At 40.6% G+C, this 16,630-nt stretch overlaps 1 protein-coding gene and 1 long non-coding RNA gene across 2 annotated transcripts in view; one reads left to right on the forward strand and one right to left on the reverse strand.

Annotated features, from left to right (window-relative positions):
- The window catches only part of LOC311618919, a 422,988-nt gene that overhangs the window by 313,590 nt on the left and 92,768 nt on the right, over nucleotides 1–16,630 (reverse strand). The window lies entirely within an intron of this gene.
- Nucleotides 10,646–11,560, forward strand: LOC311620308 (proteasome subunit alpha type-6-like). Its single transcript, XM_084879616.1, is given in 3 exon segments — nucleotides 10,646–11,132; nucleotides 11,135–11,159; nucleotides 11,162–11,560. Coding segments are annotated over 3 exon segments (504 nt in total). The 5' UTR covers nucleotides 10,646–10,943; the 3' UTR covers nucleotides 11,452–11,560.

The following is a 16,630-nucleotide window of genomic DNA, read 5'->3' on the forward strand; positions in this document are numbered from 1 at the left end:
TAAAAATATTGTGTTTTAAAATGCACACAACAGCTTTGATCAGTTGGTTGGAGTATTATCTGAATACACAAGGTTGTGAGTTCCATTCCTGGTCAGGGCACATACAAGAAACAGTCAATGACTGTACCTGAAGGGGGATGAGGAGTGGTAGGAAAGGTGAGAGGGGAGATAAATGGTGATGGAAAGAGACATGACTTGGGGTGGTGAATACCCAGTGCAGTGTATGTATGATGCATTACATAATTGTATCCTTCAGACCTATATATTAACCAATATAATCCCAATAAATTCAATTATTTTAAAAATAATCAACCGCCCTGGCCAGTTCGGCTCCATGGGTAGAGTGTGGACTTGTTAACCAAAGGGTTCCAGGTTTGATTCCAGTCAAATGGCCATTCCTCAGTTGCAGGCTCAATCCCCAGCCCTGGTCTGGGCATGTGCAGGAGACAACCATTCAATGTGTCTCTCTCACATCCATGTTTCTCTCTCTCTGTCTCTCCCCTACCTTCCACTCTCTAAAAATCAATGGAAAAATATCCTTGGGTGAAGATTAACAAACAAAAAAAGAGTCAACCAATGAACCAATAAGTGGAACAATAAATCAATGTTTTCCTCTTTCAGATTTTTTAAAATTACCAAAAAAAAAAAAAAAATTAATGCACACAACAGCCCTGACAGGTGGCTCGATTGGAGCATTGTCCTATACAAAATAGGTTTGATTCCCAGTCAGGCACATACCTAGGTTGTAAATGTGATCCTCAGTCTCGGTGCATATGGAAGCAACCAATCTATCTTTCTCTGTCACATCCATGTTTCTCTCTCTCCTTCTCTCTCTCTAGATATATCTCCTTCCTCTCTCTAGAACCAGTAAACATGTCTTCAGGTGAGGATTAAAAATTAAAATAACAACTAAAATTAAAAATGCACATAATGGATTAAGAAGATTTAAGTATAGATTGAAACCTATTAACCTTAAGCTAATAATGACTTATTCCTCTAGCCCAATTCTTAACTTTTGGGGACTCATAGAATCTTTGAAAATGTTATAAAAACTAAAATATAACTCCAGTAGAACACAGATAGATATACATATAAACCCATGAAGTCCATGAACCCTAGATTTAAAGTTATTAATAGTATACTACAACAATATATATCTGCTGGATTTTTTTCTCAAGATGTTTAACCCAAATCTATTCAGAAGATATTATAAGATAAATTCAACATGAGATATATGTCAATATAACCAGCCTAAACCCTTCAAAGATTCAGTGTCATGAAACAAAGCAAAACAAAAATATAAATCAAAAGAGACACAGAGATACAATAGCTAAATGCAATGTGTAATCCTTGATCAAATCATGAATTGGGGAGAAAAAAAATCTATAAAAGATATATATTTGGAACAATTAGGAAAATTTGATATGTATTCAATATTAGATAATGTTATGAAATTATTGTTTAAAGGTATGACTATGTCCATTAAACAACCGAGGGGTAAAATGTCATGAGGTCTGCTGCCACTTTTTTAAAAAAAATCCTCATCCAAGTATATGTTTTTATTGATTTTAGAGAGACAAGTGAGGGGGAGGGGAGGGGAGGGGAGGGGAGGGGAGGGGAGGGGAGGGGAGGGGAGGGGAGGGGAGGGGAGGGGAGGAGGAGATCAGTTGCCTTGAATATTTGTCCCAACTGGGACCCACAACCTAGGTATGTTCCGTGACTGGGAATCAAACCCACAACCTTTTGGTGTACGAGACAACACTCCAACCAACCAAGCCAGGTGGTCTGCCACTTACTTTTAGAGTTCACAAAAGTACACACAGAGATAAGTATAAATGAATGTGACAAAATGTTAACTATTGATAAAGCTATGTAAACAGCATACAGGTATTCAGTGCACTGTTTCTAACTTTTCCATAAGCCTGAAAATTTGCAATATAAAAACATTGAAAGGAAAAAATTCCCTTCACTTTCTAACACAACACCATCATCAAATTTTCCCCTCCCCACTACTTATCCATTTGGTTTTCCATCTCCATCTTTCTTGCCAAGATGGCTTGTTAGTACTATTCAAGAAATCTAGCACTTGATTTGTTTCTTCTAAAAATATTATGAAACACTAGAGGCCCAGTGCATGAAATTCGTGCATGGGGGGAGGGGGGCAGGGGTGTCACTCAGCCCAGCCTGCATCCTCTCCAATCTGGGACCCCTCGAGGGATATCTGACTGCCTGTTTAGGCTTGATTCCAGTAGGATTGGGCCTAAATGGGCAGTTGGACATCCCTCTCACAATCCAGGACTGCTGGCTCCCCACTGCTTGCCTGCCTGCCTTCCTGATTGCCCCTAACTGCTTCTGCCTCACAGCCCAATCACCCCCTAATCACTCCCATGCCAGTCTGATTGATGCCTAACTGCTCCCCTGCCAGTCCGTTTGCCCCTAACTGCCCTCCTCTGCAGGCCTGGTCACCCCTAACTGCCCTCCAATGCAGGCCTGGTCCCCCCACCAACTGCTCTCCCCTGCAGGCTTCCATCCTCATTAACTGCCCTTCCCTGCAGGCCCAGTCACCCCCAACTTCCCATATCTGCTGGCCTGGTCATCCCTAATTTCCCTCTCCCACAGGCTTGATCACCCCCAACTGCCCTCCCTTGCAGGCTTGGTCCGTCCAACTGCCCTCCTCTGCTGGCCATCTTGTGGTGATCATCTTGTGTCCACATGGTGGCAGGATCTTTGACCACATCGGGGCAGCCAACTTGTGTGTTGGAGTGATGATCAATCTGCATATTACTCTTTTATTAGATAGGATAGAGGCCTGGTGCATGGGTGGGGGCCAGCTGGTTTGCCCTGAAGGGTGTCCCAGATCAGAGTAGGGGTTCCCTTGGGGCATAGGACGGCCTGTGTGAGGGGCTTATGGGGTTTTGCAGGCCAGCCGAGCCCCCCGGTGACCCAAATGGAGTCCCTGGTACCTGGGATTTATTTACCTTCTACAATTGAAACTTTGTAGCCTGGAGTGGAGCCAAGCCTCCTGCTCACTCAGTGGCCACAGCCATTTCTGTTGGGATTTATTTATCTTCTATAATTGAAACTTTGTAGTATTAAGCAGAGGCCAAGGCAAGCCAGAGCTGCAGAAGCTTGGCTTCCTCCATTGCCAGGGGCAACCCTAGCCTCCTGCTCTCTCCAGCTCCATGGCTACCACCATTTTTGTTGGGATTTATTTATCTTCTACAATTGAAACTTTGTAGCACTGAATGGAGGCCTAGGCTGGCCAGGGTTTGCGGAAAGCTTGGCTTCCTCCATTGCTGGGGAAACCCAGCCTTCTCCTGCTCTCTCCATGGTCACAGCCACCTTGGTTGGAGATAATTTGCATACTAACTCATGATTGGCTAGTGGGCGTTGCTTGTAAGTGTTTTGTAGGTACTGTCAATTTGCATATTGCTCTTTTGTTAGATAGGTTAGTGTCTCGACCTGCGCCCATGCTTCCTATACTTTTGTCTCTCTTGGCTAATTTATAAACTTGGTGAGGTCAGGAATTATGTTTTTATCATCTTTATAATTCAATTGTAAAAACACTATAAGGAGAGGCAATAAAATGAACTTAATTGAGCCTTCTAGTACCTGTTGTGTTACTCTTTAGCAAAATGGATAGCAGATTTCTTGGGAGGATGAAAAAAAATGCTGAGACCAGATCACTAAAATGAAATTGCAGCCCAGTTGGCATGGCTCAGTGGTTGAGCAACAACCTATGAAATAGGAGATTGCAGTTCAATTCATGTTCAGGGCACATGCCCAGGTTGCAGGCTCAATCCCCAGTGTGAGGCGTGCAGGAGGCAGCCAATCAATAATTCTCTCACATCATTGATGTTTCTCTCTCTCTCTCCCTCTCTCTCTTTCTCTCTGAAATCAATAAGAATACATTTTTAAATTAATTTAATTCTAGGGTTGCCTCTCCCATGAGTATGGATGGATAGCCTCATTAGCAAGGGTATGGAAAATCAAAGCATGCCTGAAGTAGAATAAAGATAGGGTTTTGCACTGCCATCTGTGCATGCTGCTTTACCTGACTTCCACCTGTTAGCTTTTACTCTCTAATACTATGCTGACAGCATTTTTTGTGATGATGGAGCACAGAGCCTGTCACTAACAACATAGCCTCATCCTACTTTAGAGTAAATAAAACTATTTCAAATTGGAAACTAAATGACAGAAAGTGTCACAGATGGAGCAGGAGGGGAATGTTGTTTGCTCATCGTCCCCACAGACCAGGAATGGAGTCAACACTGAAATGCTGGCAGTGGAGTCAAGCTATCATCATGTGTCTGCAGAACAAGCCAACTGAATTGCATTCATCTTTGAGAATAAGAAGAAGCTCCTGAACTCTTCGTTAAAACAAAAATAAAATCTATCCATTGCAACCAGGGTTTCATTTCTTTAAATATATTTCCTCTTAACTTGACTCATTACCCACTATTTTTCCTTCTCTCTTTTCCTGTTCCTCTTCTCTTCAGAGATATCTCTAGGGGAAAAAAAACAAAACAAAAAAACATATGGCCCTGAACCAAATTCTGCAGAACTCTTTGATATTGTTATTTTATTTACAGTAAGGTTTAGGAAACCCAATGCAGCCTGTCATGATGATTGGTAAAAACCACCGTAAGTTTACATAAAAGTATGCTGAATATGTCATAAATGGCAAAGGCAGTCCTGAGGACTTTTTGGTTTAGGAGTAAAAGTACCTAGAGCTCCCACTAGGAAACTGCTTAATCTTTTTACAACCAAGTAGTCCCTTATTTCCCTTTTTCCTTCTTTCTTTCTATCAGTCCAGAAAGACATCAGAGGAGAATAAAAGAAGAAAATAAAAGGTTTAAGAAAACAGAAAATGGCCCTAGCTGGTTTGGCTCGGTGGATAGAGTGTCGGCCTGAGGACTGAAGGGTCCTGGGTTCCATTCCAATCAAGGACACATGCCCAGGTTTCAGGCTCAATCCCCAATGGGGGCATGCAGGAGATAGCTGATCAATCGTTCTCTCTCATCATTGATGTAACATTGATCTCTCTTCCTCTCTGAAATCAATAAAAATACATTAAAAAAGAAAACAGAACATGGAAAGTCATTTTTTTTTTCAAAGCAGTGCACAAGCAAGAGCTTGAAATCACTTGGAGACCCTCATTTATAATAGGTCTTCCCCAGCCTAATACTGTACTACATATGTTTAATTCTCCCAAATCGATGCATGACCAATTGCACAATTGCCCCTAATTACACAGTTAATTGTACCTCCTGCACTTCCTCTCCCAATCATCACTGTTAGTTTCCTGAGCCCAGGAGATCAGATGTTCAGAAGTACCATTTCTACTCATCTGCTATGCCAGAACTCTTGATCTGGCTAAATGAAGAAAAATGGTGACACTTTTCACTGCCTAAATAGTTTCAGCCCCTACCTCTTTCTGATTTGAGCGTCCAATGAAATCCATTCTCTCTTTTAAGCTTAAAAAAATAATAATAAGTAAGGATGTTTGTAGCTGGGTCCGTCTGGCACAGCTCAGTGGTTAAGGCAGCCAATCTATGATTCTCTCTCATCATTGATGTTTCTCTCTCTCTCTCCCTCTCCCTTTCTCTCTGAACTCAATAAAAATATATACTTTTTAAAAAAAATGTTTGTAGCTGGGATAAGGGGAGAGCACACACTTGGGAACAGCAAGAAATAATGGGTGATGTAGAACTGTAACCTCTTTTTTATCTTCAAGTCATTTCTTCTGCATCTCTCTTCCCTTGCCTTTCCCCCTCACCCTTTGCTGGTGTTAATTAGTGACTTCCAAAGGCACCCAACTTGCTAAAATTATTTATGACTCCTATCTATGAGCTCCCTCTCCTTTTCACTCATTTGTCAAGTTAATGACTAGCAAGATTTCGACCGAATTAGTACACAGTGATTCACTTGCTCCGCCTTCTCTGATGCGTACTGAGTAGTGCTCTGTACCAGGTGTGGTGCAAGCAAAGAAAAGGAAGCCTTGAATAGAATGAGAAATGTGCAAACAACTAAACCTAATGCCAAGGAGAATCCTCGAGTGAAAACACAGAGGGAAAAGTGACTAAATACTAATGAATGGTGATGTTACCAATCCTTGTCAGATTATACTACAGAATTTTTTTTTCTAAAAAAACAAGAGTGCAAAATCAAGTTTTATCAGATATCACACAAAGGAATCTTTAACTTCAAACAGCATCTCTCCCCCCAGATTTTTGTAAGGGGTGAGGAGTTGCACAGTCCAAATGCTATTCTTTAGCAGAAAAGGAAATGAAAAGACAGGAAATCAGAGCAACCACTTACTAATAACCTGTGATGTGATGACTCATTCAAGAATAGCCCTTATTTTTCCTTTCCTGCGCAACGCTATAAGTGAAGCTGCATAAATTGACAAGGGTTGTGCAGACAAGCCAAGCATCCTGGTCTAAATAACATAACGGGGTGGGGTAGGTGTAATATCTGACTGGTAGGTTACCCCCTTCCCCTCTTTTAGTTGTCCGGGGAATTAAGCGAGTTCAGAGACAGTGGACCTAGATGAATAACCTAATTAAATATTTTTCTAAGGTTGAGCAATCATGCCAATGGAAAGGGCAACACCATTGGGAGAAGGCAGAATGCAGCAGGAACAAGAGTGTCAATTAGCCAAAACCGGTTTGGCTCAGTGGATAGAGTATCGGCTTGGGGACTGAAAGGTCCCGGGTTCGATTCCAGTCAAGGGCATGTACCTTGGTTGCGGGCACATCCCCAGTAGGGGGTGTGCAAGAGGCAGCTGGTCGATGATTCTCTCTCATCGATGTTTCTAACTCTCTATCTCTCTCCCTTCCTCCCTGTACAAAATCAATAAAATATATATTTTTTTAAAAAGTATCAATTAGAGGCAGCATCTGAGGCTCCAGTTATAAATAACTGCTTTTCCTTACGTTCCCTTATCACCTCTTCCCAAAGTTAGAGTTACATTCTGAGCCAAAGCCTGAACCTTACTCCCGTGCCCTCCTTTCCCACAAAACAACATTCCCTAATCAACATAGTGTGGGCTGTCGATGACCAGTAAGGGTTTGGAAGTCAGGTGCTTCCTTTTTTTATTCCTGCCTTCCATTTCCCAGCTTGCTGAATCTCTGAGCCCACACTTCTTCATCTGAAAAATGGGGACAATGATGAGAATAAACTAGCAATCATAAAATAGGCACTGTGCTAAGTACTTTACCTGCATTATTCATTTAATTGTCGGGGGGGGGGGGGAATTAAGGTAATCATATTGTAAGTAATAATACTACTTCCTCCTCTTCAGATGAAGAAATTGTAATTTTGAGAGAAGTTAATTAACTTACCCAAGTTCTAACCTCACTGCCTGAACTTTTGACCCCTTATACTGTTATCATAATACCAGTCTAAACAGGATACTGAAAGGGTTAATATTAATGTACATAGATACCAATTAATGCTATTGTCATTATTTCAAGTGCTGTTGGTGTTGATGGTAATATTGTTTTTGGTGCTTTCCTGTCTCCCCAGATGGTGGGAGTTCTGAGATCTATTACGCATAAATCATCAGCCCATGTACTGGCAAGTCTAAACCAATGACTTGGGGACATTTTTGAGCACCAAGTAACAAAGCCAATATACGTTTTAGGTATTTCATTGTTAAAATATAGGATGAATGAAAGATCAAGAGGCAAAAAAAAAAAAAAATGGATTAGTACTAGAATTTCAACTTAATACCTGAATGGTCCTCAATGCTTATGCTTAAAACTTTAGAATGATAAAATATAAATAAGGCATATTGTTCTTACATGTTTCACTTAGATTTCCTAAATTAAAATTATGTATCATATGCTTACTTTTCACTATCCAACTTGCACTTTTGCTCTATTCTTATCTTTCAATTCATTTTCCATTGTCATGAAACAACAAAGACAAATGTTTAAACCTCTGCCATGCTAAGATGCCAATCAGATTAAACATAGCAAGCATTTGGCATACATCTGGAGACTTCCCTAAGTAAAATAACATGATTATTGCATTTCATCACTTCTCCTTGCCAACTAATGTCCCACACCAAAGAGCGTCATTCTCAAGCTCCATATCTATTTATAATATTATGTTCACTGTCTTCCGTCTTCTGGCACATTGTCTGTGACCCTGGCTGTTGGAAGGCTGATAATATAGTGCCATCAACATATGTTTATGAAGCTCTAGACATTGTGTAAGAGATTTCATCGTTATTAAAAGTGATAAAAAGTGACAAGGATGGTTCTGTACTATAATGGTGCGTGTCAAGAGAAAAATGTCACCCTCACCGTACAGTACCCAGAAGCATGATTAGGAGGTGGAAAGAGAATGGTTCTCTGGGCACAGAGTAAGAGGGCTGAAATAAAACACAGCCGCAGTGGAAGGTGCCTTCTCTCCAACATGCCTGAGTGGAACCCCAGCCCACATCACAGGGACATGATGATCCCATGTCTGAAACGCAGAGCACCTCAGAATGCCCACACTAGAGGCACTCATGAAGAGGGGCCAACAGGAATTTCTGTGAGGAAATGAGATTTTCTGAATTTTCTGACTTTCCCTAATAAGCATCAATATGAAAACCAAAATAATGAATACTTTCAGGTCACCTACTACGAACATTAAAGGAATTTAAACTTTACAGTTCCTGAATGCTCATACCCATAAACACAAATCCATACATCCCACAGAGCTATAAATAAATCCCACCTGAAGGTCTCTTTCCTGTTCACATGTTTCCATAAAATTTGGTAAGATCTCCTCCCTTTTATCCTAACCTTTATCCTAGTCATTCCTGCGTGTAAGGGAGAGGAGGTAAAGAAATAAATAATTAAATTGGGTTCCAGATTCCTGCTCAGTTAACTGCCCCACGTCCCAGGCCCCCAAAATGTCTGCTTTCCTAAGACCAAAGAAAAGGTGTCCCCATGACCCACTATTAAGTCTGTGTGGTACTTAAGGGCCCTCTCTGTGAAGGGGGAGAGTTTCATGTATCCGCAGCTATCCAATCAGCTCAAACCTTCCATGATGCTGGGATGCCTGGCTGCAGATCAGCAGAATCTCAGCAGTGACCCCACACAGCCTCTATCCCAGCCCTTGGCCTTTTTCAGGTGGTGGGGCAGAACCTGGGAAGTGCAAAAAGCTGGGCCTGGGTGGTGGACATGGCTCTCTCCCCTCAGAGTTAGTGAGAGCTCCAAAGATGGAGCAACTTTCTCCCAAGTGACTTTTTCCACCTTAGAGAAAAGTCCTATCTCCTTTGCTTTTACTATCCATCTAAATCACCCTTCAGCACCTACTCCTATCCAAGCTCCTCCATTTCACAGATGTGTGATGACTTCCCTGGGCCTCAGTTTCCCCATCTGTAAAGGGAGGACAGCAATGGTATCTATTGCTGTGGTGAGGATTAGATTGGTTAACATGCAGAAGGCACTTAGAATGGTCCTGAGAACGTAGTAAGCAGCAGGTAATGGCTATGGATCATATCATTATTACTGGTAGTAGTAGCAATAATAGTAATAGCAGTAGTAAGGAGGGTAGTATTCTCTGCACCAACACCAGGAATTCCAACACTGTTATCTTTCCCTTCCTTACATTAAATTTAGGGTGAATAGTTCAGATCCCCACATTAAGAGTCTGTGCCAGAAGACAGACTTAGGACAAAACCTACTGCCAGCATTCTGGGGACTTTACAGGAAGGTCTTCATTTTCTCTTGACAGGAGGCACTGTATGTTGAAAGTGTCCTTGCCACCTCTATAGTATTAATAACTACCAGTGTGACTAGAGAATAATAAACATGTCAGTGACTTTATTCCATTGGTTTACGTCATGACTAAAACAGTCAAGGTCACAAACAATGGGATAAAGGAAGACAGCAGCTCCATGATACAAAGCCCAAATTTTCTTCGACTTTCCTGTAATGTGTACTTTTTATGATTTTAAAATCCTATATAGTGCATGTGTTTTATGGATTCATTCTTCCCTGAAAGATTTTTGTTTGAATAACATAGTTTGTGGATTAAATGAGGTGACAATGACAAATGGCAGAAAAACAAATTGTCCAAAATAATTTCCAAACCCAAACTTTCTCTCCCACAATGAGGTCTCGAGCTATGGCAGGTACACTGGCATGTTGCTCGCCACTTCTGCCCACGTTATCTAGTAACACTCAAAGGCTGTGGTTTTGAAATGATATTTTACCTAAGGTTTAAAACTAATAATAGCAAATCCAATCATTTAAATTGTTTTCTTCCCATCAGTATTTGAAAACTTCATAAGCTTTAGAACAATATGTTCTAACCACTGAAGGTTTTATTTTGTAGGATTCTATAATTTCAACACATGTCATAAACTAATTGGTCCTTGTTCACCTTCAATTTAGAGAAACACCCTGGCATGAGTCGAAGTAGGTATGGTCAAAATTACTTACATAGCTCTGGAAAGTTTTACTGAGTGGTTAGAGCGTCAACCTATGGACTGAAAGATTGTGGGTTTGATTCCTGTCAAGAGCACATACCTTGGTTGCAGGCTCAATCCCTGGTCCTGGTGGACGCACATGTAGGAGCCAATCAACTGATGTGTGTCTCTCTCACATTGATGTTTCTTTCTGTCTCTCTCCCTCCCTTTCATTCTCTCTAAAAAATCAATGGCAAGAGACCGTTCTTGAAGTAGTGGCTGCATCAACATGTCCCATGGTTCCAGAGCTGGTTTTGACAGCCACATTACCATTTTTTAACCCAAGGGCCAACTTTACCAAACAGAATATGCTTTTAAGGCTATTAACCAGGGTGGCCTTACATCAGTAGCTGTCAGATGGAAAGACTGTGCAGTAATTGTCACATAGAAGAAAGTACCAAACAAATTACTGGGTTCCAGCACAGTCACTCACTTATTCAAGATAACCAAAAACATTGGCCGTGTGATGACAAGAATGACAGCTGACAGCAGATCCCAGGAACAGAGGGCACACTATGAGGCAGCTAATTGGAAATACAAGTATGACTATGAGATTCCTGTGGACATGCTGTGTGAAAGAATTGCTGATATTTCTCAGGTCTACACACAGAATGCCGAAATGAGGCCCCTTGGTTGTTATATGATTTTAATTGATATATTATAGATGAAGAACAAGGCCCTCAGGTTACAAGTGTGATCCTGCAAGTTACCACTGTGGGTTTAAAGCCTCTGCGGCAGGTGTTGAACAAACTGAGTCAACCAGCTTTCTTGAAAAAAATGTGAAGAAGAAATTTGATTGGACATTTGAACAGACAGTGGAAACTGCGATTACCTGCCTATCTACTGTTCTATCCATTTATTTCAAACCTTCAGAAATAGAAGTTGGAGTAGTTACAGTTGAAAATCCTAAATTCGGGATTCTTACAGAAGCAGAGAGTGACACTTATCTTGTTGCTCTAGCAGAGAGAGACTAAACATTGTGGTCAGTTTACCAAATCCATTACGCCACTTACCTGTGTGTTTGGTAACAACAGATGAACCTTATGGAGGCCCCTGGATTGAAAAAGGAACCTCTCCCCCTCCTCCTGCACTGAGCGGGCTCTATATAAATAAAAGCAGTGCTTTTGGGGGGGAAATCACTGGCAAAAAAATATCGCGTGATTGATTAACAAAAAAAAATTACTGACAAACTAATTTATTTAACATTCTTCATGGGAGTGGGGAGATGTGTTTAGAATGGATAATATTACAATATACAATTTTCTTAAAAATTAAAAATATCTTTACCTTGCAGTGAATAGAATGGCTAAAAGACAAAGTCTCCCTAATGGTTATTTGATTCAAAAGCAGCCCTGTTCTCAACCCACCATTCGCACTGAAGGGTCCAGATAACAGCCTGGGGATGGTGAGGGAGGACATGTCCTACCACTTCCTCAAATCAACACACCCAAACACAGGAGAGGGTACAATCAGTTCTTTACTCAAGTCCAAGTGATGTAATCTACGTCATACAGTGATGTAATCTATTTCATGCAGTGAAGCAAGCCACTCTGTACAACAACATTCATAGTGTGATGAGGGATTGAGAGTGGTACTGCTAGCCTAGTTAACTTTAGGCACTAACTGTGTGAGTGGGACACAATGCCCTAATGTTGAGGTTACCCCATTGGTAGTCAGTGAGTGACTCTCCCTTGCCACTCTTTTACACATCCTCTCCCCTTCTCTTATAGTTCCTTTCTCCCTGCTTCTCTGGTAGGAAAGATTCAGATAGTAGAGATTCAAATAGCAGGGGTGGGGAGAGGTGGTTGGAGAAGTATCCATCACAGTGATTGGTTTCTGGGTGAGAACACCTTCCTGTTAGTAAAATTTTACTACTTTATAAAACTAAAAGAGAGCAAATTATTCTTCCTGGCTTTGAATTATATTTCAAAAGTCTGCCTCCAATTACATTACTACCCTAAAATAGTTGTCCCAACCCTCTCTAGCCCATTAAAAAGGCTTATTTTATTCTTGGGTAAAATCTGTGTGAATGTAATTGTCTCTCTCCTCATCTTCCCCCTGCCCCAACCCCACTAGAATGTAAGCTCCATGGGAACGAGTGCATCACCTCTCTCAGGATCATCACTGCTTTATATCCAGTTCCTATAAAAGTGCTTGGCACAAGGCAGTAAGGTCTAAATCTGCATCTACAATTGTTTACTGGTTTATTACACGGGCACCTCATTACCACTTGGAAAACAACTGAATTCTGGAAAGATGCTCCCAGAAAACCCACTCCTCCTGCTATATTTCCTATTATCTATCATTCTCCCCAGGGAGACAATTCAGTCATCCTGGATATAACTCCTCCCCTCCCCCACCTGCTTCTCCTTTCTCCAATTCCCCACATTCCTATCCTTTCACCATTTTCTTCCTCCTTCTCCCATGTCCATCTCACCCCCTTCCCCATCTAACTTAATTCCAAATCAAGCCAATTCTTCCTCCTCGGTTACTCCTCTCTCCACCTCTGGGAAGTCTCACCACCCAGTCAGCAGCTGTCATCCCTGTGTATCACACCGCTGTGTCACTTGATTCATTCTGTGCTTTTTAGGTCTTTTCAGAGTCTCACACTTTCTCAAGAATCTGATAAAAGTCATTGGCCCAAGAAAATCACATTATCTCAAACTTTTACATAAAATGTCACATTTTATTTTTAAACCTCTTAGTTTAACATGCATCATGGTTGTTTTTTATAATTTCTTATTTACATATCTGTCTCTCTCACTAGAACAAAACAGCTCTAAGACAAGCTTGTATCATGTTTCATCTTTTCCTTTAATCCATGTTTGCATAGTACTGTGCTTTGTATGTACAAAGTGCTAAAAAGTGTCAACAGACTGACTGTTTAGGTATATTTAGATGTTAAATGAATATTGCATCTTTTAAATATCAGTTGTTTGAGTAATAACCTCACAATTTTTCCCTATCTATTACAATTTTCACTATTACTTGCTTACTTACCGTTTATGGTAGACTGCAAAATGATTGCCAGATTCTTCCCACGTCTGATCACGTGTACCATTAACCTCCCAAAAACATGTGAAGTCTATTTCTCTTCCCCATGGATCTAGACTTGTCCCACCACTTGCTTTGACCAACAAAATGTTCTAGGAGCAATACTTCGTGACTTCCGGGTCTAGGCCTTCAGAGACTTTGCAGCTCTCTTTTTCAGTCTCTTGGGATTCATCCAGGATGTTAAAAGCCCCAGACTACTGACTGATGGAAGATTACATGGAGAGAGAGAGAGGCTCTGCCAGCTGCAGCCATTCTGGCTGCTCCCACTGGCTGCCAGACATATGAGTAAAGCCATGTTGGACCTTCCTGCTCCCACCAAGTTCTCAAGCCACAGAAATGTCCCCTGCAGACATCACACAGAGAAAAACTGCCTAGCTGAGCCCTGCCAACCCACAGAATCCTAATAAGTCATTGTTTTTTTAAGCCACTATGTTTTGGGGTAGTTACATAGCAATAAGTAACTGATGCACTATCTTTCTCTAAATCAATTCTTTGTTTTTAACGTAAGTATATGAACATTTTTGATATTTCCATAAATAGGAAATTAGTATCATTTCCATAAAACTAAACACAATGAAAGAAAAACAAAGTAATGTTATTCACTTCTAGCCAGATACCACTGCCTCAGGAGCCTCTATATTAGTTCCAAAGGAAGATCTCCAAAGGTCAGAGAGTTATTAAAGATAAACCACAAGTAAACTGGAATGCTCTCCTCAGTGTAAACAGAGCTGAAAGAAAACAGAGTGAAAATAACATGCTCACTCTGAAACGTGATATTATTTGGTTCACCGTCTATCAACAAAAAAATCATTTTCTTGCAGTAAATAATAATACTTGTAGCAAACAGCTATGGCAAAAATTGTGAGAAAGTGAATCAAATGACTGACATTTAGAATATGTTGTATTAAACTAAAGGCAGGAGGCCATCAATGTTCTTAATGCCTTCTCTTCAATAACACAAGCTACACACAGAGGGGTTTAAATAAAAAGGTAAAACATCATGTAACCTCATCCTAGAAATGCTCATATTCTAGTGGAGGCAATGGAATGTAAATCAATAGTTCTAACACATTATCCATGGTAAATTTAACTGCTTACAGTTAGGTTTAAACTGTAAACCCCATGGTCTAAGGCTCTAGCACTGGATTCGATAATCCATAGTACTGTGCATTATTTCTGGTCATTATTTCCACCTGAAGGCTTTTCCAGATTGCCTGGACATTCTTTTTTGGTTTCTAACTTTTGAAATCACAACTCTGGCCTTCTCTTTCCTATTTGTTTTTATACCTTTCTCATATAGCTCTACAGCATTTCTCTTAAATTGCATGATGACCAGACTCCCAGAAGATCTCCCCCACAATTTAAGGCCTTTGAAGCTAGAGACATGTCATATAACTTCCTGCCTTCTACTTCCAACAAGTATTTGTTAAATGAAGACTATACCTCTAAGAACTCCCGCAGGGAGTATTTCCTGCTGTCTAGGACTGATTTTGAAAATGTGTTTTCCATTACTTAGACTATGAACACTGAATATGCATTTACTGAAATGTGTACGTAAAATTGGGGGGGGAAGGGGGGGGAAGGGGGCGGGAGGGAAAGCACCAAGTTCTCCCTGCAATGTGTTCTATGTATATATTCATAAATGTATGCTAGAACTGGTATTTTCTGTCTGTGTCTGTTTAGGTCAATGTTGAATATTTTAAATGGTGTGGAAACCGTGTTTATTGACATACTGCATAAAGCAGCCATTGCAAGTTATTCACAGGCGGGGCCTCTGGGCCTCTCCTCGGCATGAAAGTGTTGCTGTTGATAGCTATGTTTTCCTCAGTGTTTCTTGTTTTATCCTATTCCTCCAACATAGCAATTTTATCTCTCTCTGGAACTTAACTTCAGTGCAAATTTTAGTGCTATCCTCAGAATTTTATTTTTTATTTTTTAGCCATGTTGTGAACTGAGCTGAAGTCTCTTCTGTTCAAAGTTCTTGAAGGTTTGACATTAAATTTATTCTAAAATAGTTTTTGCATGAAAAACCAAGAAAGGGAGGATTGTGGTTTGTACCTTGGCATGGAATTTTATATGAGTGGGACAGAAACAGAGTGGTGGTGTTAAAGCTGTCTGCGGGGTTTGCTGGCACTGATTGCGGCAGGAGTGGCCCAGTGTCCAAACAAGTACATAATTCATATGACTAATTCTAGCTTTTGCCTAATGGTCTATCTCCACCCCCACATGATCGACATATATGGAAATGTTAGTAAAGCCATCATCTTTATCTCTTCAAAATGACTGGTTCTGCTCCTACCCACACTTGAGCTTGTCCACCAGGGAAGGGGGACCTTCAGGGAGATTTTGCAAAGGGTAGCGAGTCAAAGCAAGAACCCCTGCAAGACTTCCTGTGAGCGGGCAGAATGAAACAGCTTTCTTCCATTCTAAGATGCTTTCCAGTGGGTATGCTTCTAAGCCATAGAAGCATAAATGTATGGCTCTAAAAATATTTCATTTCTATGTGTAACTTTATTTATAGATATGCATATGAACATATGCAAACTTTATTCTTTTCTCTAAATACTTCTTAACCTAAATTTTAAATGGAAGGCATGTTTGTCATTTGCATATGCTCCTTGGTTACATGTGTCCTATTTTCATACTTAAAGCACCCCTTTCATTCATCAATACCTCTGAACTTTTTCAATAACACCTCATTATAATTAGGAGTTTAACTGATCAACCATGACATAACACAATAGTTTAGGGAGACTGAAGACACATTATTTTTGTGGAGTAATAAAAAAAAAAAACACCTGTCATTTAGAATGTACAGTAGTTCACTTACCACAAAATAACATTTTTTTAGGAAAATGCATGAAAATGGGAAACCGCAGAGCCCTGTGACAGCCCTACCCCCAGTGGCCACCAGTGATTGTAGTGACAGTCCTTGGAATAGCAGGGAGCGTTTTCAGGCTAAACCCTCAATCCCTTTTCTTAGAGCTTCTTCCAAAAGGGAACAAAACACACGCATACATCCATGCACACATACATACATGTGTGCATGTTTTCCAAAATTGAGGGTAGAAAGTTCTAGAAGTAGATGCTGGGTGGTTC

Source organism: Pipistrellus hanaki (genome assembly GCF_964339955.1).
Source record: "Pipistrellus hanaki genome assembly, chromosome: 3".
Classification (NCBI taxonomy): domain Eukaryota; kingdom Metazoa; phylum Chordata; class Mammalia; order Chiroptera; family Vespertilionidae; genus Pipistrellus; species Pipistrellus hanaki.